This window comes from Crassostrea angulata, chromosome 3 (assembly GCF_025612915.1).
Source record: "Crassostrea angulata isolate pt1a10 chromosome 3, ASM2561291v2, whole genome shotgun sequence".
Classification (NCBI taxonomy): domain Eukaryota; kingdom Metazoa; phylum Mollusca; class Bivalvia; order Ostreida; family Ostreidae; genus Magallana; species Magallana angulata.
Window position 1 is genome coordinate 21,667,115 of NC_069113.1, and position 27,166 is coordinate 21,694,280.

At 33.4% G+C, this 27,166-nt stretch overlaps 3 protein-coding genes across 5 annotated transcripts; 1 reads left to right on the top strand and 2 right to left on the bottom strand.

Annotated features, from left to right (window-relative positions):
• The first annotated feature begins 1,381 nt into the window (after positions 1-1,381).
• Positions 1,382-5,413, top strand: LOC128175818 (40S ribosomal protein S17-like). Its single transcript, XM_052841659.1, has 5 exons — positions 1,382-1,387; positions 1,506-1,657; positions 3,391-3,496; positions 4,120-4,188; positions 5,312-5,413. The coding sequence occupies exons 1-5, from the start codon at positions 1,382-1,384 to the stop codon at positions 5,387-5,389; spliced, it is 411 nt and encodes a 136-aa protein (XP_052697619.1). The 3' UTR covers positions 5,390-5,413.
• A 7,017-nt stretch (positions 5,414-12,430) lies between these two features.
• Positions 12,431-16,550, bottom strand: LOC128178085 (osteoclast-stimulating factor 1-like). Its single transcript, XM_052845095.1, has 8 exons — positions 16,417-16,550; positions 16,002-16,048; positions 15,674-15,788; positions 14,592-14,683; positions 14,061-14,177; positions 13,325-13,403; positions 12,993-13,082; positions 12,431-12,740 (listed from the first exon to the last, which is right to left on the bottom strand). The coding sequence occupies exons 1-8, from the start codon at positions 16,466-16,468 to the stop codon at positions 12,685-12,687; spliced, it is 648 nt and encodes a 215-aa protein (XP_052701055.1). The 5' UTR covers positions 16,469-16,550; the 3' UTR covers positions 12,431-12,684.
• A 2,047-nt stretch (positions 16,551-18,597) lies between these two features.
• Positions 18,598-26,039, bottom strand: LOC128178434 (uncharacterized). 3 transcript variants are annotated; one of them, XM_052845591.1, is made up of 3 exons: positions 25,852-26,039; positions 20,593-20,627; positions 18,598-20,187 (listed from the first exon to the last, which is right to left on the bottom strand). In XM_052845591.1, exon 3 carries the CDS (start codon positions 20,116-20,118, stop codon positions 18,784-18,786), a length of 1,335 nt encoding a protein of 444 aa, XP_052701551.1. In that variant the 5' UTR covers positions 20,119-20,187; positions 20,593-20,627; positions 25,852-26,039; the 3' UTR covers positions 18,598-18,783. The 3 variants fall into 3 exon arrangements, with proteins under 3 accessions (XP_052701551.1, XP_052701552.1, XP_052701550.1); XM_052845592.1 differs by lacking the exon at positions 25,852-26,039 and adding an exon at positions 24,941-24,961; XM_052845590.1 differs by lacking the exon at positions 25,852-26,039 and adding an exon at positions 21,038-21,384.
• Between the last annotated feature and the right edge of the window lie 1,127 nt (positions 26,040-27,166).

The window sequence follows — 27,166 nt, forward strand, 5'->3', positions numbered from 1 at the left end:
ATCACTTTTACACTTATAATAACTCATCAAACAAAAATGATCATCAAAAGCATAATTTACATTCTAATCAAAACACCATACTCTCTGAGGTAACAATAAATTATCTCCCTGTACTATGGGAGGCACTATAGCTCCCAAAATGAAAGTTTGAAGTCAAAGGTCAAGGTAAAAGCAAAGTCTGAAATGCTTTTTATCATTTTAAGCTGGGTCGTTTTATTATGTCACCATCTCTATGATGTGTTGCAATATTATCTTTGGTAAGGCATTTGATTAATATAGTAAAAAACTGCAATTTAGAGTGCACAAAAAATGGCTAGTTTTATACTTATTAACCTAGTGTACTCACAAATTCTGTGGAAAAAATTAGTACTTTACTTAATGAAATTCTTAAATTCTTCATGCAATTAACTACTGATATCCTCTCTTTACTTGCCTCTGACTTTTTTCCAAAACATGCTAACCAACCTCAAAAAAAATGTATTAAATTCACATCGAGATTAAGAGTTGCCATTTTAACATGTAAAATGATTTGAGTAGGCTGGCGGATCCTACTGTCTGTGTTTCAAACCAAAAATATCTGCGCTCGGTCCAACGTAGCTGCAATAATGTAGCCCTCTCCGATTTTTTATATATGATATTTACTGAAAATATAAAAAAAAAAATCGGGAGAGGGCTACATTATTGCAGCTAGGTCCAACGGTCCCAACGATTACCTATTGTAGCTCAAACGATAAAATTGGTGATCACTTTAGAAAATTAAACACTAAACATGCATATCGTTAAAGAACTTACAAATTTGCACAACAGTTTAAACCAAAGCACTCAAAAGTTCCAAAAAAGAGGTATAAAACAGGTCATCAAGCGGAGGATAAATATATATTTAAAGATTTATTTTATACTAACCTCTGAAAAGATTTTTGGCTCAATGTAAAATATGGTTTTGAAAATGTATGCCAACGACCACTAGTCTCAAACGGTGAGATGATTACGAAGAAAAAAAATAATGTATAGTATGTTACCGATTAAAATTTATTTTTCCGAATATTTCATTTAAGATTATTTTCTAAAATAACATAAGGATTTAAATCATTAGAACCAATAATAATCAAAGATATAAAATCAATATCTGAAAGATAACACTCTTTAAGTATTTTTCTAATTAATTTTTTTCCGGAATTCTGTTTTCTCCCGACTAATTTCACCCTTAACTTCCTTTTCCGTTTTTATATCAAAGATGGTGAGAAACTCATGCCTTTTAGATACAAATCGGTGTCATCTCGGTCTTTGTAATACACTAATACGAATGAATGAAAATAAAAACAGTTCCTTGATATTTCTCTTATACCCTGAGCATGTTATTCTATATAAAAACATTACAGAAATGTGTGTAATGATCGAAGAAAACTCTGTGTTGACATTCAGTTACAAACTATAGTGTTAAGTTTTTAACAGATTTTGTGTATATTAGATGAAGTATATTGTCAATTCAATCGATGTCATTTTAGGCTCGTGTGAGAACGAAGACCGTCAAAAAAGCAGCTCGTGTAATTATTGAAAAATATTACACTAAGCTCACTTTGGATTTCCATACCAACAAACGAGTATGTGAGGAAATTGCAATCCTGCCCAGTAAGAAACTGAGGAACAAGGTTGCAGGGTAAGTTTTATACAGCAGGTTAATGGCACCAATGGCATATGTCACAATATAGATATAACATATTGTTATAATTTCAGTGTCCTATGGACCCAGTTTACCTTGCGTATTAGAAGAGGAGGATGTTCACAACTAGTGTAGAACATTAGCTGCAAGTCTGTAGCTCCCGGTCTGAAAAAATTTGGATGGACGACCTGGGAGCTACAGTGCCTCCCATAGTAAAAAACTGCAATTTACGGCGCACTAAAAATTGCGCTAGTTTTGGACTGATTAATCTCATTTCCGAGCACATTCTGTACAAATATTTCATTACAAAAAATTCCTCAGAAAAATTACTATATATATCATCACTTCACTTGCCTCTGATATTCTTTTAAACACCATCACCAGTACCATGAAGTGAAGTGGTGCAATTTGTTTACATGTAAAAATGGCGACTCTCGATCTCGATGTGAATTGATATACTTTATTTTCCGAGGTCGGTTAGCATGTTTCAAAGAAAGTCTGCGGCAAGTAAATTAACAATATCAGTAGTAAATTGTTCGAAGAATTTAATGGTACTAATTGTTTTCACAGATTTTGTGTGAAAATAAGGTTAATCAGTCCAAAACTAGCGCAATTTTTTGTGCGCCGTAAATTGCAGTTTTTTACAATGGGAGGCACTGTAGCTCCCAGGTCGTCCATCCGAATTTTTTCAGACCAGGAGCTACAGACCTGCAGCTAGGTAGAACATGAGACCCTTCAGTTAAACTAAAGGGTCCTGAGTTTGAGCCTAGTTGTAATCTTTCCTTCTGTTATATTTCATTGGCACCCAGCAAAATAACCCACTTGAAGTGATTGTCTTGTGTAAGTCTTAGGGATAGAATAAGGGAAAGAGAACTCATTAGATCAGTCAATAGAGTGTAATTGGTTTTATATTAAACTGAATGATCCTAGCCTAGTTGTGGTCATTCCTCCTCTTCTGTTACACTTGCATGGGTGATTGGCATGGTAAGTCTGAGGCCATGTTATATTTTGAATAAAAATAATCTTCACAAAAAACTAAACTGGCGACTGCTTCTCATGGTTTGCAAGAGCCATGTTGTTTACGGAGCATATGGTAGCACTAAATGACGAAACATAACAAATGACATAAATTAACTAAAAAAATGTAATAGGGTTTAGATTTGTAATATTTTATTATTAAAATTAAACATAGTTCGTGACTGTAAAATGAATTGGAAATCATAAATTTCAGTTAATACTTAATAGCAGTCGGAGACTTAATCTTTAGTCTCTCATATAACATTATTTCATAAATTAGTCTTACCCTTACAATGCATGAAAAGTTTGATCTGGTCAATTGAAGGTGTTTGCAAACATTAAATCCTGCTTGTAAACACTTTAAAGTCTTGAAGTAGTATTTTATATTACTGGACATTCTGACTGATTAAATAAGAAAAATTACCAGACATTTGAAATATTTACCGGTTTTGTCGATGGGACCCGCTGATTTAAAAAAAAACTCTGAACATGCCAATTTACTTACCTGGTGTTTAACATATCATTTACTATTGACACATTACATTACAATGTATGATTTGTCATTGATATATGTGTTGCATCTGAAGGGTACAAGCCTTTTCCTCCCTCAAACACATACACACCCAACACTACCATTGCTTTTACTACATCAATAAATAATAGGAGTCTACAATGTATTGGAAAGTAATAATTGTAATGTTTGTTGATGACAGGTTTGTCACTCACTTGATGAAGCGTATCCAGAGAGGGCCAGTGAGAGGTATCTCCATCAAACTGCAGGAGGAGGAACGTGAGCGCAGAGACAACTACGTCCCAGAGGTAACGTGTTGCATATCAATGTAAAAGATTATATTATTGTATTACATGCTTTGGTATTCATGACACATGGAGAGTAGCAAAGTAAAACTTATCTTTAACAAGTTTAAATATCACAAAGTTTTCAAAATTTTCCTACTCGATAACAAGGACTTTTTTCAGTAGTTTTCACATTATACATGTACATGAATATTTGGTTTTTTGGTATTACCAAATGTCATACATTACATGTGCACATATATTATTTTCCCTAGACCACATTTGTTTGCTTAAGAGTACCATAAATAAATTTTCAAAACGAAAAAATTGACAAAATATAAAAAAAACATATACTGCTTAAATTTCACAATAATATATATGCGGCATTATAATTTATTAATTTCCAATATTGAACCCGTGGATATCTCAAAGTTTTTGACGATCCTGTGAAGTCTTTGTTAATTAATATGGGAAGTCAACTGAAATATAATTTGATTTGTATTAAATTCCGATTATTAGATATTATTTAACATTAAATTGAGTTTTCTAGATATATTCTTGTTTCTTCAATTTGACCTGTACATGTACAAGTAATCAAGCACATAAAACAATGTTATTCAAAGCAATGATTTCTCTTATTTCTTTAGATCTCCTACATTGATCAACATGACATTATTGAAGTTGATCCAGACACTAAAGAAATGTTGAAAGCCTTGGTGAGTATAGTTTCACATGCTGGCAAATCATCAGAAATCATAATAATTTGCCAATTAATCCAAAACTTTACATTTCTTCTTTATTCATGCTACAGATATCTGCATTTTTGTCATGCAATAGTATACAATTATTTAATGCTTGAGCAGTCAATAGACCAGAATATTTTTCCCGAGGTGCAGGGAACAGCTCAGTATGATCTATTGCCCGAGGCCAACGGCCGAGGGCAATAGATCATACTGAGCTGTTCCCTGCACCAAGGGAAAAAAATTCTGGTCTATTGACTGTTCAAGCATTAAATAATTGTTTTATTACCTAATTCCTTTTTTACTTTTCGGGGTTTATAATTTGCATATTGCAGATGGTTTTCGTGCCATTATGCAATATACTAAGATTTTTTTTTTCATCTTTTACGTGCACAAAACCTGTTGCATGCATTACAACATCTCAATTCAATATTAGTTTACACAAAGAAGGGGGAGTCTTCAACCCCTTAGATTTTAAATCCATGTAGTCTTTTACCTTATATGAGGCTTTAAAACTGTTGATTATTTGATACTCCATTTTGATAGCATTGAATTTGGTTTCACCAAGTACTAAAAACAGCGTCTGTGTAAAGGAATATACCGGTACATTCCCTGAGAACTATCAAAAGGATGTAACATTAACATACCCGCGTTCTGAAATACGTTGCTGGTCCAATAGATCGCAGTCTATTGACCGGCGGTCTAATAGATCGCAGTCTATTGACCGGCACTTCAAAATAGACGCAAATATTTAATTTGTAATAAAACAACAAAATCCCTTTGATTAGGTAATAATGTGGTTTATAAAATATTTTGTCTTCCAGAAACAAGCATATAATACAATGTACGGCCAATATTTTATTTTCAATGATATTCAGATTTACACGCATATAGCTTGGTATATAACTTAAAATCATTAACTGAGATGTATTATTACTGGTATCAGATGTTCAGGGAATTGGTAATATGAGGTAAAAATAAAACAGCCAAGGAGGACCTTTCATTAGCAAAGAAGCATTCATGGCCATAAGTTGTTGTGTAAATGTATATCTGTTTCATAAACTCTAAAGGGTTGATTAATTTGGTTTGAATTTTTCAGGACTTCGGAAACCTTCAAGGTCTGCAGGTCACACAACCCATCACAGCTGTTCAGGGTTACAGACAGCCACGAATGTAAAAAAGAAATAAACAATAAGCCCTATACACTGTCTTGTCCTTTGTATTACCCATACTAATTCAAAGTCAGGGTGTTATTTGGTGGTCGTCAATTAGTCCTACCACTGTATCAAGATTAACATTGAGATTGTTTACTTCAAGCTCATTAGCAGTTACAGGGGCATGGTCATGATTTTGGTCAAAAATTATTTTTCTGATCTTAATGTTTACAATGCTTCACTAAGGCATTTTTAATAGTCATTTAAAATTTGAGTGCCATTCGTTGAGTTATAAGTGAGTTACAGAGCTTGCATTTCTTTGCTATGTAAAGAAAGCTTTAGTTTACATTTTGAATGTTGAAGTGAAAATTCCAGTTTAAGACTTAAAATGAATGTGTTAAACTTTAGGAATTGTTTATTTATGCTTAAAGTGAATAAGAAGATAGAAAAATCAGCTTGAAAAAGATTTTTTACTGGTATATTGAACCTATGTAAACAAAAACATGGCACGAGCCTTGGTTACATGACAAGGAGTTGTGAGCCCTATATCTTGCTTAAAACTCTACAACTGGCTCACAAATTTCACTTGATCACTAGAAGTGCATTCCTAAAGCATTATGAATAATAAAAACAAAAAAAGAATTTCACCAAAATCGTGAACCATGCCACTTTAGGCCAGCATTTTTTTATTTTTAGATTTACGAAATATTTTTCAAATTATTTGGTGAGGAGGAGGGAAAAAAAATAAAAATAAAATTCAAAAATTTGTCCGTCGAGAAAAAAAATAAAAATAAAACAATTTTTCAACAATATTTTTTTTATTTTTATAATAAGAACATGTGTCCAAGAGCTGCCATTTTTAGCTCACCGAGACGAAGTCAAGGAGAGCTTATGCTATACCCTCGGCGTCGGCGGTGGCGTCGGCGTCGGCGTCGGCGTCCGGACCTGGTTAAAGTTTTTGTTGCAGGTCCTGTATCTAAGCTATTACTTGTCCTATCTTCACCAAACTTGCATGGGTGATGCATCTGGACCTACTTATGGACTTGAAAGACTTGGATGCTGAATCTGGGTCCTAAATTTCAGATGCTGGAGGAGGTTAAGGTTGTTGGACCAGGTTAAAGTTTTTGTTGCAGGTGCCCTTTGATAGCAATATCTTAGTTACTGCTGGTCCGTACATCACCAAACTTGCATGGATGGTGTGCCTTATGATACTGATGCACCAGACAGGCTTGAGTGCTGAATCTGAGCTATAGGTTTCGGATGCTGGAGGAGGTTAAGGTTTTTGGAGCAGGTTAAAGTTTTTGTTGCGGGTGCCCATTGATAGCAATATCTAAGTTACTACTGGTCCTAACTTCACCAAACTTGTATGGATGATGCGTCTTATGATACTGATGCACCTGACAAGCTTGAATGCTGAATCTGAGCAATAGGTTTCGGATGCTGGAAGAGGTTAAGGTTTTTAGAGCTGGTTAAAGTTTTTGTTGCAGGTGCCCTCTGATGATTATATCTTAGTTACTACTGGTCCTAACTTCACCAAACTTGTATGGATGGTGCGTCTTATGATACTGATGCACCTGACAAGCTTGAATGCTGAATCTGAGCAATAGGTTTCGGATGCTGGAGGAGGTTAAGGTTTTAAGAGCTGGTTAAATAAAGTTTTTGAAACAGGTGCCCTCTGATGATGATATCTTAGTTATTACTTGTCCTTACTTCACCAGACTTCCATGGATGGTGTGTCTTATGATACTGATGCACCTGACAGGTTTGAATGCTGAGTCTGGTTTTGGATGCTGGATAAAGTTAAGTTTTTAGGAACAGGTCACATGTTTAATAGATGATAGTACTATATCAAACTTGCATAGTTGTTTTAACTGTAATATGAATGAATCGCAGAGGTAGCTTCAGATGCAGAGCTTGATCTCCATTATCAAGGATGCTAAAAAATAAATCTTAGTTATTACAGGTCCTAACTTCACCAAACTTGAATGGATGGTGTGTCTTATGATACAGATGCACCTGACAGGCATGGATGCTGAATCTGAGCCATAGGTTGCGGATGCTGGAGGAAGTTAAGGTTTTAATTGCTAGTGCCCTCTGATGATGATATCTTAGTTATTACTGGTCCAAACTTCACCAAACTTGCATGGATGATGCGTGTTATGATACCAATGCACCTGATGGGCTTGAATGCTGAATCTGAGCCATAGGTTTCGGATGCTGGATGAGGTATAGTTTTTTGGAACAGGTCACATGTTTTATAGATGATAGCTTGCATAGTTGATTTAACTTTATTATAAATTAAATGCAGAGGTTGCTTTATATGCAGAGCCTGATCTCCATTATCAAGGATGCTAAAGAAATCTCCTACCTCACTCAAACCAGCTCGATAGATAGATGTGTTTGTTGATAAATGATATAACATGATTCCTATGATATAGTATTGTATGATATGAAACAATATTGTTTGATATGGTACAATATGATATCATATGTTATATTATAAAAAGTTATACAATACGATATGATATTGTATCAATTTTTCGGATATTTTATGATATGATATTGTATCATGATACTGTTATGTATAGTATTGTTTATTATGATACAATATTGTATAATATTATATTGTATTTTTAATTTATTATTTTATCACATGATACAATTACAGAAGATATTGCAAAATATTATATTGTATCCTATGATACAATATTGTATATTCTATAATATTGTATCATACAATATTGTATAATATGATATTGGTTTCAGTAATATAGAATTATATCACATGAAATTGTATTATATGATATTGTAATATTATATAATATTGTATCATACGATATTGTATGATATGATATTTGTTTATATGATATATTATCTTATCACATGAAATTGTATTATATGATATTGTAATATATATTATTGTGTCATAATATAATAATGTATTTTATAATATTTTGCTTTATCACATAATATTGTATCATTTGATAAGATACAATGTTGGAATCAAATTATATTGTATTATATGATATAATATCATATAATGTATCAAATATGTTTCAGTGTCATTCAATACAATATCATACTATATTATACAATATAATATGTTTCAATGTTATGATGTATTATGTAATATGATATTGTAATATAATACTATATTGTATTATATTTTATGATATTGTATTATGTGATCAAATACAATAAGGTATAACACAATACAATGTCATATCATACATTACAATATCATATCTCATTATTGTTTATTACGGTATTTTATTGTTTTATATGATATATATTATAAATATGACATGATACAATATTTAATTTTATATCATTGTATTGATTAACATATGAACATATGATTATCATAAAAAATTTTATCAGATGATATACGATATTTTGTCAAAACAGAATTCATGAATATCCAAGATCATAAAGTATGATTTTCATATAAAATGATAAAGGTGGTCTTATGAAGGTGATGTCTCAGAATGGTGATGCTCCGTCTCGGTGAGCTTAGTAATCTATGATTACCTATGTTTTTAAATATGTAAGTAATTTTGGTTGTTGGTGATGTTCTTATCATAACATATTTTATCCATGGGCACTGAAAATTTGTGTTGATATATTGTACATGCATGTATAAAAACAAAGGTTTTTTTTATATATACAAGTACATGTACATACTGTACATATACATTAAGACCTAAAAATAAAGGGAGTTTTCAATTCTTCCTTGCACAAATATAGGAAGAAGTTTGAGAAATCATTTATTTGATTAAATTAACAATGCTATTCACAAATTCAAAATTTAATATTTTTACTGAAAATAAATTGGATTAGAATCATGTCCATAAATGTCAGTGAACAATCAAACAAGTTTTTTTATTTAAAAAAGACTAACTAACTTTTAAAATTTTATTAATTTATGTAATTATATCTTTAATAAAGGAAAAGTTACGTTATTTTGTTAGCTTAATGACAAATAAAATCGTTTTCTTTCCTTCAGTCATAAGACTCCTGTGTTCAGTGTGTTTAGGGTTATTAGTCCAACCCTATGACCCACTTACAACCGTTATGTAGAGGATCTATTTCCAAACGGTTAAATTATGATTATTTTAGAATTTATTTTGCAAAAATGTTTTTTTTAACAATAACTTATCATTTTCTTGCCAATGAGTTTTTTTTTTTAATTTACGGAATTGTGATAGAAAAAGACTTCAACTTCTCTTTCTTGAGGAAATTCTGGCAAAGTTGCCGATCACAAAACTTAATGGTCGTAAATTGTAGGGTTGGACGAAAGCAAACATGAGTAGGCCCTATGGTGGTTTTTTGTGACTTCTAGTGCCTGTGACTTGATCGGAAATAACTTGGTCTTTTTTAATCAATGCATGAACAACAATAATTCAGACTACACATACGTGATTGCATCAACATTTATTTTTATTTTTACCAAAAAGAAAATTTCGGGTCGGAGGAAAAAATAAAATTAATAGCTAGTTCAGGTCCTTTTATTTTTATTTGAATTTTTTAGAAAATAGGGTCGGCGGGTTTGTAAATCGAAATTTCAAAAAATGCTGGCCTTAAGAAACTTATGGTATATGTAAACAATGGAGAGACATCTTGCTTTTGAGAAGACTGACAAAATAAGACTCCACAGAAACTGATCTCAAGAGACTGCAATTGTTAGCTCACATTTTAAGGAAGTACCGGTAGACAGCTTCGCTGTCTGGAGAGTCTTACTGTATATAGGGAAATATTTGCCAAATTCCAATTATCTCTTTTTAAACACAACTTTGTCTGCGAATTCAAGATGGGGCAAAACTGTTTGCAAGTGAAGAAGGGGTGGAAATAACACGGGGCAAAAATAACCCTGTATACAGTAACAATATTTGCAAGATGGATGCTGAATTTGATCCTTTTTTTTCATTCAAGTTTTTGGAGAAGATCTTAGAAACTGTACCCTAGCTGAATCAAAATTGCATGGATGTTACATTTTGAGATGCTAGCTGTGAAACTTTAGGTCGACAGTTCTGAAACTAACAAAAGACCAGTCAAGCTGTTGATGATGTACATAAAGTAAGAGTGCATGGTTTGCACTTCAAACTTGCTATGACAAATCTCGGATAAATACATGTATTGATATTTATGATAAAGAAGCTCAACTGTACATGAAATTGTTACAATGCATCGGGAATACTGGGCTGCGCTTTCAATTTTTCAGTTGCCCTGACTGCTAGATTAGATATGTAGTAGTGTATTGAACCTAACATATCATTCAAGATTATAGAGGCTATGTAGAGCTAGGTAACTGCACAGGCACCTAAGGTTATACATTTTTCTCACAATAAAAAATATCCCCTCTATTTAATGAGGATATATATTTTTTATTATGAGAAAATTATATTACATCATGTGCCTGTTAGTAACTTCTATGATCTTGAATGCAGCCCAGGAAAATAAAGGGGCATAGTAATGACTTAAGCTAAAATTTTCAATTTTACTTCAATGCTAACAATGCTTCATGAAGTAATATCTAATGGACACCAAAATTTTAATGTCAGTTTTAAAAGCAAGATGCAGAGCTCCACATTCTTCGAAACTAAGAAGTGCAACATTGTTTGCATTTTACAACTTTATTGCATAGAAGTACAATCTGTAAGAAATATTTTACAAAACAATTCAGAGCAAGAGTGGATACTGATACACTTCCGATGACTAGTTGATAAGTTGTATACTGAATGCATTGTTTTTATGTATGTTAGGATAACATGTAATAAAAAAATGAAATTAACAAAAATAGATTGTAACATATATTTACATGATAATTATCACGACCTTTTTTTTGGAAATTTCAATGTGAAAGGAAAACAAATATTATGATTCTATTGATTTTTTTTTTTTAGATTAAATGGAAATTGCATAACAGCAATGAAATAATAAGTACTGGTACTTCATATTTATAAAAAAAAATCTCACATTAACAAGTTTTCATCATACACATTTTTTCATCTTAATTAATAGGTTTTAATTTTTTTATTGGGAAAAGAAAGGGGTCTGGGGTTTGTTTTTTTTTGCAAATTCTTTTTCAATAAATCTAAACCAGATATTGTTGTCCATGCATCAATATTCTAATAAATATTATGGATTTAAAATGTTATGATAATTGACCAAGGAGAAAGAGGAAGTAAAATAAGGATTTAAATACAGTATATAGTTCATTTTAAAGTGGGTTGAGGAAATAGTTCAGTATGATTGTAGATAACAGGAAATAGCGTTAGGATTAGCTGCTCATTTTCTCTTTCCGATCAAATCGAAACTTTAATCGCTAATTCAAAGTGCTAGATGTCACCCTTGATTATTAAGTATCTTTTTAAAATGGCATCAATGGAATGTGGTTTAAATAGATAGGCTCATATTCCTAACATGTTTGAAATCGAAGAACCATAAAATGTGTTTAAAAATTCCTTTCATTTCAAACAATATTCATTTTGCACTTGGCTTGGTTATTTTTTATTTCAGAAGTTTAAGAACAATTGTTATTTAAAGCCTAAAGAGATTAAAACAATACATAGACTGAGATTCACCTAAAAGAACATTCACTTTTGACAAACTTACAAACCTAAAAATAAGTTTGACTCACAATTGCATACATTGAAACTTAGTAACAGAAATAAATATATTAATATTTCAGAGGAAAAAACGCATATAAATTCCACAAAGAGTAAACAAAGCGGTATAGCACCTTTTTTAATAGGAACTTGAAACAGGAGGTATATTTTTTTTATCAGTCTGATTGAAATCAGATCCTCAATCCGTTCCTTTATATTTCATGAAATTGATATATCTGTCAAAATACCATACAATTTTCAAAACCTTCCTTATTTGGGGGAATTGAACCAGTGACCTCAAATCAAAAACACATCTACGCTACCACTTGGCCATGCATAAATTGTCTTCATTTGGCCATGCATAAATTGTCTTCATAGTACGATATACATATTTAAGAAAGCTATACCTCTCTGAGAAAAAATATTTTCACAATTAAAGATAAAACTGCAAACACATACTATTATATAAAGCAGTTTTGTTTTCATTTCACTGAATACATGATGTTCATCTTGTGAAAACAAGAATTTTATACACCTTTTTACATTGAATAAAAGGTAAATGCCTCTGTGTTATAAATAGCACACTCAGTGCATAGTGCTGTCAAAGTTCTGAAATGGTCAACCTAAGGTAAATGTTGCGCAATTATAAATGGACCGAGAAAACCAGCGGATCAAAATGAAATCCACCATCTTGACATGGTTGAGTGAGTCTAATCGGAGTCCTCCTCATCTCCATAATCATTTGAATAACTGTTCCTTGGCGCAACTGTAACAAAAAGGTTCACATTTTATTTAAATACCGAAAGTAAGGAAGGTCTGAAAAAGCAATTATCTACAACATCAATTTGCCAGGGCTTTGTGAGTACATTAATACCAGTACAAGATGGCAAATAAACTTTTCATTTTCTAAATGGTACATGGATTTTCATCAAACATTTATGATGCAGACAATTAAACTGAACTGCATGCAAAATGAATTTTTCAGTCAAACATTAGCCAATGGGATGAACTGTGTTACCTGCTTGTTTGATCAGGGCTGCACACTCTGGATCCTTCGTTAGCTCCAGTGGCAACCTGCCTTCATTATTCTTAATATCCACTCGAGCACCTTGAAACAAAAAACTTAAACACTTAAAATATGGTGGGGAGGGCATAAGGAAGTGTAATAGTTCCTGTCACAAGCACCAGTGCCCATACAGTACATCTGTATTTGATTTAAAAAGATGGATTAAATTTACAAGCAATAGCAGCTGGCTGGTGGGACAAAAAATTTGGTAAGTATATCAACTGAAAATATTTTTTAAAGAAGTAAAAGCTTAACATAAAAACTGACACATTGGGAATAAATACCTTTCTGAATTAACAGTTTGACTGCCTCTGCGTGGTTCTTCCAGGCTGCTGAATGTAATGGGGTGTCTCCTAATTTATTCTGTCAACAAAAGCAAGAACAGTCAATTGATTGAAACTCCTATGAGAGTAATTTTGTTCTATAAAAAATATTCACAATGCTTACATCTTGTATATAGAAAATACATGTACGAACATTTGAACAAGAGGTGTGTACGTATCATTTTAAATCGATACTCCATGTTTCTATATTACTGTTCCTGGCATGGCCATTAAATGAAGTGGAAAAGACAGATGTGTTCAGTTATAGAGGAGAGTGAACATCTGGCTGTATTACATAGCATATTATCTAATACTTCATATAACTTAATAGATACTATGATGATGGACACTTAAATTGTACCAGAAATCCTTCATTAAAAAAAAAACACCAATCAATTTTTACCAATTACATGGATATGCGTAATGTGCTGCATGGATTTGAGACCAGGACACATACCTGAACATTGACCTGACAGTTTGAGCATACCTGAACGTTGACTTGACAGTGTGAACATACCTGAACGTTGACTTGACAGTGTGAACATACCTGAACGTTGACCTGACAGTTTGAACATACCTGAATGTTGAACTGACAGTTTGAACATACCTGAACGTTGACCTGACAGTTTGAACATACCTGAACGTTGACCTGAGAGTTTGAACATACCTGAACGTTGACTTGACAGTGTGAACATACCTGAACGTTGACCTGACAGTTTGAGCCGAGTAATAACTGGATACAGTCTAAGTGTCCCCCATGTGCTGCCCAGTGTAGAGGAGTGGATCCAGCTTTATCTAAGCCATTGACAGACACCTGCATTCAATGGGGGAAAAAACCAATTTAATGGAGACAATGTCTCAATTTCTCTGATTTTTTTTCTTGAATATTGGGTATTGAACTACCATAACCAAAACTCCGATCTCTTCTGGCTACTAGATCTTTGGCTTGTTTGATAGTAACAACCTTTAAATGATCAATACTCTCTCTGTCTCTCTCTTTCTCTCTTTCTTTCTCTCTCTCTCAATACAGTTTAAACAATTATAAATGAAGACCAAATTTTCATAATATATTGATAATAATAAAATTAAAGCTTCTCTGTTAAATAGAAATAAAATTCATGTCCTTAAGGCTTTTGTTCTACCAGTATTGTGTTCAAATAGTAATAGGGAAAAAAACATGAAATCATTTCACTATTTCGCTGACTTGAAGAATAATTGAACCACTTACATTGTTTGATATGCATTCCCTCATAAATGTGATGTTTCCACGTTTTGAAGCTTCGTGAAGTGGGTAGTCAATAGCCTCTGTATTTTGGTCAACTACAAGTTTTCACAAAAATTATCAAACGGCAAAATAGAAACATTTGCATTATATTGATCATATAGTCACAACTTAAAAGACATATGAATCTACTACGTGTACTAAATAATTGAGGAAATAACAACTCCACTTAGTGTTGGAGAATTGTACATTTATTTAAATTGTATTCTGCTTTTGAAACACTTAAAATTTCTTCAGTATATATCTCTAATTGTTCCTAGGTTGCTTGGTACAAATGAAAATTTAAACATTGCATAATTATTGTATACTGTGGAATCATTAGATTTCGTGGGGGCTCAATTTTCGTGGAATTCGTGGATACCTAACATCCTCCATGAATTAATACATGAGGGTAATAAAGTCATATTTCCTTTGTATGTTTTAGAGAATACACGAAATTACGTCCCAACGAACCTGTAAAATTTAAGCAATCCACGAAAATTGGCCCCCACGAATTTTAATGATTCCACAGTAATTATGCCATATCAGTGATATTCAAAATACAGATAAAAAGTGGATCTCTATGTTATTGTAACCACTATATGGTATCAACTGGTTATATAGGTTAGGCTGCATGGTTAGCCTTTTACTTAATTTCTACTTATTTCTCAAAATGAATTTAAACACTACAGAATCAAGTACATGTAAACCATTCATCCATTATCAATCAACTTATTAGCTGAAAGGGAATAAAAGTCAAACCCACCCCAACCCCTTGTTTAAAACTCGCTTGTAAGTGCAACAAGCTGATGCATCACTAAAGCTGTAACTACTTATTAATCCTGCTAGTGATATAGCTATTAATTCCACACTTAAACCTCTTAGATAAACAGTAATACATTTCCACATCTGTTGGAAAAGTTGCTCAACACAAGCTATTCACCATCATCAGAATTTTGTGGTTTTCATTTTTGTGGACTTTGATGATGCGCGCTATACAAATATTTTACACCTGAATATTCATAAGAATTTGTAGTTCTTCTGCTCACCGTAATTACTGGGGATAAGTCCCGTGTTGTTTCCACACTTTGCTTTCCACCAATCAGTGTTACTCATATCAAGAATGTAAAGTGTGTCACCCTCGTCAAAGGACAGCTCATCGCCCTGAAATGATATATTAATTACCATGATTACCATGCATGTAATCAAATGACATAAGAAGACCACATTGACTCAACTGGACATTGCTAATCTGAGGTCATTTCTCTTTTCAATATTGACTCCATCGCTTAAGTCAATAAAGTTGTAATATGAATTTATAATATTTATTTATAATCTTACGATTTTTTTTTTAAATTACACAATTACTATACACACCTGTTGAGCCTCATAGCGATACAGAGCTCTTACTACTCTAACGTGTCCTGCATAAAACAAAAAACAAAACAAAATTACATATCATAAGTGCATGAATGACTATGTAAATAGGAGCATAATGTGGCAAAATCATGCAAAATTTTTATGAAAAAATCCTCTATATTGAATAGTGGACATGCAGACATGCAGGCATGTAGCCTTCAATAGAGACTCGTCACTCATGAAGAGATATTTATTTTAATTTCCTTTAGATATCGTGGAATGTAATGCGATTTGTCAATTAGGGCAATCAAATGTATTGTTTTCAATGAGGTATGACAAGATGCCCAACCGCTCCCAACACAGACGTTAGCATTGATTAACACTGTTGACAACCTGTCAAAGTTCAACGACTGAAGAGTTTATCTGAATTTACCTGGCTTTGGAACAGGTGGAGGAGGTCTGCAAGGCCGGACTGTAGACGTCATATCGTAGGCACGACGGAAAAGAAAAATCTATTTGAGTTATGATAGGGAAGACTCTGAAGAGGAAGTAATTCCAAATTTTTATTATTTACATGCAAATCGGAATGCCGAGCCCGATATAAAAAATTCTCATTTGATACATTTCCGTTTCTTTTCCTTACCCGCTAATATTAGCCAATCTAATAAAATGAAAGCTACACAATAAAAAAGTAATAACACTGACATTGAGTGTGAAGACAGGTCCACGAATCAAAGGAATTTGGAGACGTATTCTAGATATATATATTCTACATGTTCTACAAGAACCGTTCACGGCACAGGCACCTGACGTTATATATTATATTTTTTATTAGGCTGAGAAAAATATATAACGTCAGGTGCCCGTGGAACCGTTTTGACCTTTGACTAGTCCATACTAATTAATGAACTTAATTGACCCTTCAGTCAAATCGACCCAACTCCTGAATTTTGTGACATTTTATATAGTCGGAGAAGAATCCCCAAATTCTTTGTAAAGAGAGTTGGAAATTAGTCTCACGTACTATTCAACTTAATCCGGTACTCGGTCTTTCATAAAAATGATAAAAGTGGCGTGAGATTAATTATATTCGCGGTGCATTAACTTTCGCGGATAGCCGGAAATTGTTCAACTGACAAATCTCAATTTATCCTTATCGAATTGTGAAACTTGATGTTTAATCAATCAATATTCATGAAAACGGATCTACAAATCAATTAATGTCCCTACGAATTTACATGATTCCGAAGTAAATGGCTGCGTGGACATATGATATAATCTTATATCTGTAAATATACGGAGTCTCGGTTATATGGCAACCAATGCATAAGTTAAAGTAATGGAATGAATTATCAACAGATCAATCGATAGATCGATTTATTGATTGCGCCATTGATTGAACAACTTTTAAATGTTATGATGCCCACGTATTGTTGTCTCTGATGACAGAATTTATCATCGTCTAAAACCAGGTTAAACTACCTTAATTCAGACCATATATTGACTGGCGACAGCCCGACAAAACAAAGTCCCTAACAATGGGGGTCTGTCAAATGAGACAATTCACAAAGGCACGTGACATTTGGAAGAATTTTAATATTTTCTCTAAGAGTTGGGTCCCCGACCATCTACACACGGTTAAGGAGTAAATCGAGATCAGTTTGGCCGAGAAATTCTTAAGGGACCAAGAACTGAAGAATTAAGTGTTCTTTGAAAAATCTTAGCAAATGTAATACATATCTCAAAGTTTTAATACGATTAAGATATATAACGAATGATGTCTTATGTCTATATTATCGTCGAACTATTTTAATTAGACCTAACGAAATAGGAGTTACCTCTCCTTATACTTTCACCAATAGTAATTTTTGCTAACGTGTGATTTATTTTAATTCAAAGAATGCTGTCATTATAGGTTTTTTTTATTTGAAAGATCAATTTTATTTCAATAGATAAATAATTAAAAAAAAATTTGTTTGATCCCATTCCGTTTCAAGCTACATGTATATAATTTCGTTCAATTCAACATTTCTATTTCACACAAAGATCTCTCTAATACGTGCTTAAACAGTTAACGATACCGTAAACTTTTTTATAAGTTGAAATGATTGGCGATGAGGGTGGGGGGTTGATTCTAGCATGCCTTATATATTAAGCTTGTGCATATAGAAATTCATCTAAAACTGTTCTATAGGATCTCTCTGATTTGCGATGGTGTATGATTTTTTTCCAGCGAGTTGCATGGGTGTTTTAGACTATCCTCGAGCTACATGTATTCAAAATTTGTACAGAAAGTTTTGGATCCTTAGAATCCAGGCACGTAGCATCGGGGGCTGGCCCAGTCCCCCCCCCCCTACTTTTTTGCGCAGCAAAGATTTTTTTCTTTTTTTTTTCTTGTCAAGATATTTTGGATGAGTCTGCCCCCCCCCCCCCCCCAACTTTCAAAAACGATGCTACGTGCCTGGAATCCATGTTAAAGTAAATACTGCAATTTCTTTAAAATATAATGACATTGAACATTTTTAACGTTGAAACAAAATGTTACAACTATACAGTACTGTGACTTTAATGTTTCTTGCAAAAAAGGAAAGATTGATTAAAATGAACAAAGAAAAATATAACATAAATGATTTATTCATTCAATACATAAATGGCAAGTTTGACGTTCGTGTAAACGCATCAAGAGACACGCCTTAATTAATAAAGGCAAGACCTAGCTATAAACACTAAAACGTGATTGTTCCAAAAAGTTTAGATTTCATGGCTGCTTAGAAATTCGACCGCGCATACGTAGAATGTCTCACGTGACTACTACTTGCTCCTCTGCAAGTGGCGGAAGACTGTCTTTTGAGATAAGTTTCTTGGAAGACTGTTCCGTTGGTTTTGATTCCTTGCTGATGCTCGGCAATGGGTGATAAATGGAAGCGATTGATTTTCTTGATTTCGATCTGTAGAAACTCGGTCGTTTTTCTCCTAGACCGCTTGTTGTGTGTCGTCTGCGACGCACAGTGACGCTGGTGACGTAGTCCATGTCATCCACGTTTATCACGGCCAAAACAGAAGGACCGAGATGGCGAATCTCGCGTCCCTGGTCGTCGTATTCGACCTCATCTGGTACATCAGACATAGAAATCTTGGAATTTTGTCTTTTTGATTTCAGAAACTGCTCCACGGCATGCGAATATCGAAAACATTCAGTCACTTCTTTGCGATTTTTCTTGATCAATTCTTGTCTCTGTTTTTCAATAAGCGCAGCTCGCTTCTGGGTTTCCATCTGCAGTTTCTGCAGTGCAATCATTCTTGCGTGAGGGTTGTTGCGGGTTGTTTCTGGTTCCTGCACATGAATGTCTTCCATGCTTCCTTTGCTATATTTTTTGCCGACTTTGGACTTTTTGCGTACTGATCGTCTTGGAGTGCTGCCATGATCACCAGAAACGGTTGATGATGATTCCTCCCTATTAGTATTTTCCGATTCTACTGGAAGATCGGGAAACGGAGTAATTCGAACAGAGCTTTTACGCAGAAAAACTCTGTCCTGTAACTCGGGTAGAGAGAAGTTTGCTTTTTCAGCAAATTCATTTGGATCTTCGGACATCTTCTGAAGCTCAACGATATTTGGCGGAGAGATCGTAGCCAATCTCCGTTCTCTTTTCTTCCCATCTTCCTCCTGTTTATCATTGTCTACAGTATCTTTCTCGAGTGAAACCCGAGATTTTCTTTTCCCTTTTACCGGCGAAAGTCTTCGACCAATGTATTTCGAAAAAGAGTTATAAGACGTGGCACTGGAATTGGACGATGAAAACGAAAATGTGCTGACATCAGAAACGGACCTCGAATCTCTCGAAGAGGTAGAAGTCTTTCTCATTGCAGGCACCGAGAGTCGGTTTGCGTTGATTTCTCGCATTCTCTGCGTGAGAGCCAATAAGGACTGTTCAAGTTCACGTCGGTTTCCACTCATGATTCTGAAATTCTGTTTCTCACTCGTTTTCAGAGCAGTAATAAGAACACCAAAATGTTTCTTCACGCTCGTATTTTTTGCGAGAGTCAGGTTTTTGGTTTCACTGTGAAGTCCAAGATGTCCAATATTGTTTGTATTGTGTGTCCATATCGTATTACGATGAAGTTTGAGAGCCATTGTTAATAAGAATGGTTTGCCGTCCACTTCGACTGTTTGTTGTAGACTGTTCTTGTGTTGACGTTGTCACTGTTGATAAAAAGGATAAAAAGTTGAAAAATTAACGGCATAATAATTCTGATAAGATCGTAAACAATGGCCGTGGATGGAAGCCGCCTAAGAGGAGACGGATCTGCCTTAATACTTTAAACATTGAAAGTAAGATAAATGAAGGGTAAGACACAGCGAGATACCAACATATTGAACGAAAAACAGAGAGCGGATTAAACGTAGACTAGATTCCGTCAGGTTTTCCAAACAATGTTGAGATTGTTGAATGGTACCGCTGATCTTTCACGCACTTCGTGCAAACAACGTCTCGTGTGCTTTAGAACGTGAATTTGCTATATGCCAAGTTTCATTGATTTCAATTTAAAAAAAGTGACCGAGTAACACAAATAATGAAAAAATAGGTGATGGAATATGTTTACTTACCAGAATTGGTCGCTATAATGAACTGGATTTTCTTTCTGAAATTAAGAAATATACGAATATAATATAAAGCTTATTTAGCGAATGTGCAGAAAAGTCTACTCAAAGGTTCATATTCTCTAATGATAAGTTTGCAAATGACGAGCAACAATTTTCCCTTTATATATAGGCACTGAGATGGTTACGGCAGGAGGCATACTTTCAGATTGGTTATTAAGGTCCATAACTATTATTCCCTATGAGAAAATTTCCATCAAGGTTAAATGCTGTAAAGCTTTTATAAATGCACTTTTCATGAAAAATAACCTGAATCAAATTAAGCGAATCTACGTTCAATTTACTCAATTTTATGGCACTTCAAAGAAATTTCGGGTTTAAAAACGAAATATTATTAACGGTAGTCAATTAAATCTTGATCGAGCTTTGCACTGAGCATGCGATTTTGTACCTTTTATCCCTCTATAAAATTCCCGAACCCTAGGTATTCTTGATATTGTTAGAAATGATTTTTAAATCAAAACTCCATACACATGTATGAATGAAACGGTCAGCACGAGACTCGCAGACGGAATGATTCTGGTTTTTAAGTTATTTAAATTAAATATAGTCTGTTGATTTAAATTTAGAATCGGAAGTGTTTTGTGGTGTTGGTTTGTTTCACGGTTACGGGACGGTCCTTAAAATGATTTAAATACAAGGTCAAGTTCCAAAGTCTTTGATATCGGCGTTCTGAACCCACATGTATACATGATTCCGAAATCAATTTTACAATCTGAAGAGGCATTTCATTCCTGACGTCAATTATTGAACCCTTAAAGAAACATTTAGATGACTCGATGCCGTTTTTAAGTTCGGACTGCTTTACATTGATAGTCTTAATTACAATAAGGAACCCCTTCATGAACTAATGTAACATTAAAGATTTCGTGATTGTTCAAACACAGGTTATTTGACCTGTCAACCCAATCTCAAGTATCTATTTATCGATAATTGTTTTTGTTTAATGAACTTTTGGGTGCTAATATCGTTAGTATATACATATCGTTTCTCTCGCAGTATGACGTCATTGAGGTTCTGGGTTTTTTTCTTGCACCGAACACTGAATAAACTTTGTTTTAATGAACCGAGAAAATTAACAAAAGGGTTTGTTTTCTTATACTAAGTATTTAGATGTTAACTTTTTCCGACAAAGCATGAAAATAACACATCTGACTTTAACCATTGGATTGATTAAATTTTGAAATGGCAATACTGTTTTGTCGGGGGTTTTGTACTTTTAGAACAGCTCTTCAAAATAACAAAGAGGGGTTAATAAAACAAAATTAGCTATTACTTAATGTTACAGTTCTTTACAGAAAAATAAATGATTACAAAAAACACTCGTCCATATATCATCAAGAAACTTATCATTATCATATGTCGATGTAGCAGAATGTACGTTTGGCATTGTCCAAATTTTATCTATCACATAAGTCAAACTTCAACATGGGGAGATTGATAATACAACTCTCTCTCTCTCTCTCTCTCTCTCTCTCTCTCTCTCTCTCTCTCTCTCTCTCTCTCTCTCTCAAGAATATGCAAAGTCATTAACAATACGGACGAAGGGTGTTTAATTTGGGGACAAATTCCTTAATTACACGAATAGTGGACTCAGTGTAAGAGATACTCGCAAGAATTTTTTAATTATTTTGTAATGAAGAGTTAGACATTTTAGCGAAATAAATAGTCATTCGAATAATAGAGAGATTTACCTCAGCGTGTTTTATGACGTATGAAAATGAAATTTGATATGCAATATCCCAGTAATTTATGGATAGTTATGAAAAATTAAATGACAGCTCAAAAGACTAAAATTAATTTCTTTTTCACGTTGAAAAAGGTTGAGATAAGCATAGAGAAGTAATTTTGGAAACCAGTTTGAAATATAACTATATGTATGTCTCGTTGCGAGTATTTGAGTAACTCCTTAGCTAGTGGCTACTGTATCATTAGTGTTAAAGGTTGCTGCTTTCCTTTGGGGACAATCTTGATAATAAGCTATACACGTCAAGAGTGAGCAATCCAACACACTATCGCGCGCACTCCCATAAACGTAGGAACCCATAATGTTGAGTCATGAAAAACCAATGCAATTAACTCATGGTGTTAAGAAATTCATACCAAATACCCCTTTTCTATCCGACAATGCTAGGCCTTTTCTTTATGGAATAGCAGTGATCGCTGCATGAAGAGATGGGTGGGGTCATTTTATTATAGTGAAGACGGGTGGACATGCCACTTGATTAAAGTTTTGTTGTCAATGCCCTTTTTTTCAAAGTTGTTATAACTTTTATTTATTTTCTCCAATTATGCTATTAAGGCACATGTACGCACAGTAGTATCATTTCGGGGTTGGGGGGGGGGTACCCCAAAGCTCGACAGACAGTAAAGGAAGGGAATAATGACTTACTTCGCCTAAGCTTAATTACAGGATAGGGTGTTGCATTGGGAGGAGCAGAAGGTGTTTATTCAGCCAAATCAACTTGCTATTACCTTTTTCATAAAAGTTGTGATTTAAAAAGGTGGGACACTTGACAAGAAATTTCTATATGAAATCATTATTTTAGAAAGGGTACTGCTAGAAAACGTGACAACCCTTCTCTGCGATCTACTGGATAAATCTATATGTTACAAAATCTATACTTAGTTTTACAAAAAAAATTAAACGAATTTTACGAGATCCAATTTTTTCTCATTTCTTTTTGCATTATTTTCGTACTCGTCAATGTCAAACATGGCAGTAAACTTCCATACAACTAATAAAAAGCCAATAAAGCGTTTCCAAGATGCACCACGCTGATTCAAAATGGCATTTAAAATGGGATATGATAGAGAAATCGATGATATAACGTCCCCGATTTCTATTAATTTACATTATTTTTGAATTTATACGTTAAACCTTCTTGGGCCCATTTTCTTCTTGGCATTCGAAAAAGCTTCAAAGAGTATAGATTATACGAAACCAACTGATTAAATTGCAGTGTTATCTGTTTCCAATTAAAACTGCAAGAAAAAGGAGTAATTAAATCATGAGAGCATAACGAGGCTATTATTACAAATTTAACATTATCAAGATTCGTATTTTTAACTGGTATTTTGTTGTATTGAAAACAAGTAACGGCTTGAGAAATCATCCCTATTAAAAATATATATAAACTTATTTAAGTTGAAAAGAGAGTACAATATACAAGTACTGAGAATGTTATCTAATGACATAATATTTTCAAATGAGAGAGAGAGAGAGAAAGAGAGAGAGAGATCGAGAGAGAGAGAGAGAGAGAGAGAGAGATTTCTAAATATCGATTCTTTACGTAACCCTTGATTTTAAATACACTTATCTATAAATTTCATAGCTGGTCATGACTTAAAATATACAAGAGCACGTGTACTTTACTTATCCGGGATTAAAAATACACATGGCCTCACTTTCCATTTCTTAAAAAGGTTAAAAATCATGACTGTGCGATTGAAGTTATTTTAAAAATCCATTTATTTTCTCTAAGACTTCTTAATTCCAAGACGAGATTGTATCAACCTATATTCAAAAAGATCGACGCAATACTAGTGATACCAGTGGATACATATAACCTTAAACATGTATCCATCTGTTGATTTCGTATAAGCAGAATTTTTAACCCTTCGTGTTAAGATATATTTACATTCAACAACTTAAAAGAATGATCATATGATGAGTGGAAAAGAAAACAAATGTCATGTCTACTTTTGCACGATTTTGGACCATTGGCATTAAAATTTTCTGCATTCTATCACTTCGAAATGTTTGTATTTCAAAACAAAACTAAAGACTACTTATATGATAAGGGCCGGCGTGTTTAAGTCGAATTGAGTAAAAAAAAAAAAAAAAAAAAGGTGCGCTCTCTGAAGACTAAAGTAGGATGACCCTGGGAGAATTTTGGTCTACTTTATAAAAACTTTTTCATCTTAATAATAATTTGTAATTATAGAAGCACACGTCCAATGGTTATTCATTACTCTGAAATGAAAAAGAATAAAAAAAAAAAGAAGAGAAATGATTTTAATTTGAATCAGTGCGATAGCAGTTAAGACCCGAATATGAGATAATTTGTAGGAATAACATTTATTTTTTGACAAAATGATGCGTCTATGAACTAACTCAATATGCATGATCCTATGATAATCTTACCCAGTTGTATTTTCCAAGAATATAAATAAAAGAAAAAACATTCACGGAAAACGAAATAATTTCTTCAACACTTTTTTTTTTATCAATTTAAGTCCCTTCTTTAAAAGGCGATAACGGATGTGTGGGTGGTTGGAGTTGTTCCTTCACCCTTTGTCCGTATGTCTGTCCCCCAACATTAGGATTGAGAAGGTGAACATATGGGTCATTAAATTACAAATTATATAAAATGTAATTTATTTCGAAGCCGGCGTTTTCTTTCATCAATATCTCATTCAAGCTAAAAGAAGATGAAATCAAAGACAAAAATTATCAACGGATTTGCAACCGAGATAATATCTTTTATAACCATTTTTGTTTAACCCTATGACAAATTGTTTATTTCAAAATATGCACGAGAACTTAATGATTCATAGAACGAGCGTCTTTTTTCATGATTATAAAAAGAAAATCAATGCTGTATATTTGTATTTGTTAAGTATTTGACTTTCGAAAATAATAAGAAAAGATTATTTCATTTGAAAAGGAAGATAGAAAAAAAGAAATTGTAATTCAGAATTAAAGACTAATTACAAACCGTATTATCTCCCCTTTTTTTCGGTCACGCTGTACTAAAGCTGCAAAAATTTAAAAATTTTGTATTCCACGAATCGGTCGTGATTTTGATAAAACTTTAAAATGTAAATTTTAGTCTAACGCTCGGCGATTTAATGTTTTAATCATTTAAATCATCCTATAGGATAGGGGGAAGTAAATTGTTAGTAAGAATTCTTTTTAATTTATTACGTAAAGTGATTCATACAATACATATGGGCCTCATACATTAAAAAGTGCGTAAAATTATATTTTAAAAAACTAATACATTTTACCTTCAGTTTTAGCTATACACTCAGTATGTTTTAATTCATTTTTAACACTCTGTACGCAAAATTTGAATAAGAAAAAATAGCAACTTGTTTTATTCATAAATGAACATCAAAACCATTAAAATTTTCCAACTAAAAGTATTTCCACAAATATGTCAGAATTTCATTCATAATATCTTTAATAAGTGAACTTACGAAATCTCCATTGTCTTTTGTTGTTGCTGATATCCTCTCTCGCCTACGCTTTACATAATAGTCTGGGAATATTTTCAAGAGCTATCAACAACCTAGCGCAGATTTATCTCATTATTTCGTCAGCTATTCAACTTCCGAATGGCATTGTCATAATTGTCTCCACTTATCAGATTAAAAGTAACTTTGTTATGCAAAAATCTAAAAAAGATTGTTTTAAAAAAGAAGAATTTAAATAGTGTTTTAGAATATAACGACAAGACTAGTCCATAAATTAGGTACAGGGGCAAGACTCGGCAAACAATGGCCCCCATATATTACCACTGAAAAAATTGTATTGTTATCACCTGAGGTGTCTCTATGCCCCCCATTTAAAGCTGCTTCGGGTTCTTCCTAAGTAAATTGTTCGATAGATTCAATAAATGCAGAAACGGGTGATTTCTATCTGTTATTTGTTTGTGTTGGGTAGATAAAGTTTAAAGATCCTTTAAAATGGTAACCCTTCAACACATGAAAGATTTTTCGACGATTCCTCATTCGAAGACAGGACCCTGGGACTACTTTGTCAAAGGGGATATTTATAGGCGTTAAACAAAGAAGAGGGTGTGTGCGTATAAAGATGTTGTTTGACACTTACCACATGAATTTTTTATTCCCACTTTTTAGAAGCACAAACAGCTGATAAACAGCCCATATCACCAAGAAATAATCTAGTGTTTGTGTCGAAGGAATTTATGCGAAACAAATATTTATTTCGTTTACAAGTATTGCCACAAAACTACAAAATGCTGGGGTCACCTACAACTTATGGTTTGTAAGACCTGCTTTCAGCTATATACATGTAGTCTGTCACCGAGATTTGCCAACAAATAACTCCAAAAAAATGGGTTGGTGTTCCTAGGGTTTTAAGACTGTTTAGGAGAGAGAGAGAGAGAGAGAGAGAGAGAGAGAGAGAGAGAGAGAGAGAGAGAGAGAGTTCCTTATTTGTCCTCTAATATGTTTATATACTATTACTTGACAATTACAAACGTTGGATTTACCAAAATTTGGTCATGTTTTTCAATCAAGCATTTTTCGGATAAACGTATTACCATTAAATCATCTAGAGTATACGTATACCACGTTAATTTTTTTTTTTATAGCTAACACACTACAGACACTGTTTTGAATTTAGTTTATCAATGAGTAGACTCTGAGTAAAACCATGAGAACAAAGTGTCCAGTCGAATGAAGTCTGACACGCACTTGTCTTTGATAGATACCAAGGACGCGGTGCCACCTCAGACCACAAATCTTGATCTATTAGCTCTTTTTAGAT

Coding starts and splice junctions, on each gene's coding strand:
- LOC128175818 (XM_052841659.1), top strand. Junction 3,497..4,119: donor GAGACAACTACGTCCCAGAG/GTAACGTGTTGC, acceptor TTATTTCTTTAG/ATCTCCTACATTGATCAACA. Junction 4,189..5,311: donor AAGAAATGTTGAAAGCCTTG/GTGAGTATAGTT, acceptor TGAATTTTTCAG/GACTTCGGAAACCTTCAAGG.
- LOC128178085 (XM_052845095.1), bottom strand. CDS start 16,468: ATGACGTCTACAGTCCGGCCTTGCAGACCTCCTCCACCTGTTCCAAAG. Junction 13,083..13,324: donor CAAACTGTTAATTCAGAAAG/GTATTTATTCCC, acceptor TTTTGTTTCAAG/GTGCTCGAGTGGATATTAAG. Junction 12,741..12,992: donor AGCCCTGATCAAACAAGCAG/GTAACACAGTTC, acceptor TTTTTGTTACAG/TTGCGCCAAGGAACAGTTAT.
- LOC128178434 (XM_052845591.1), bottom strand. CDS start 20,118: ATGGCTCTCAAACTTCATCGTAATACGATATGGACACACAATACAAAC.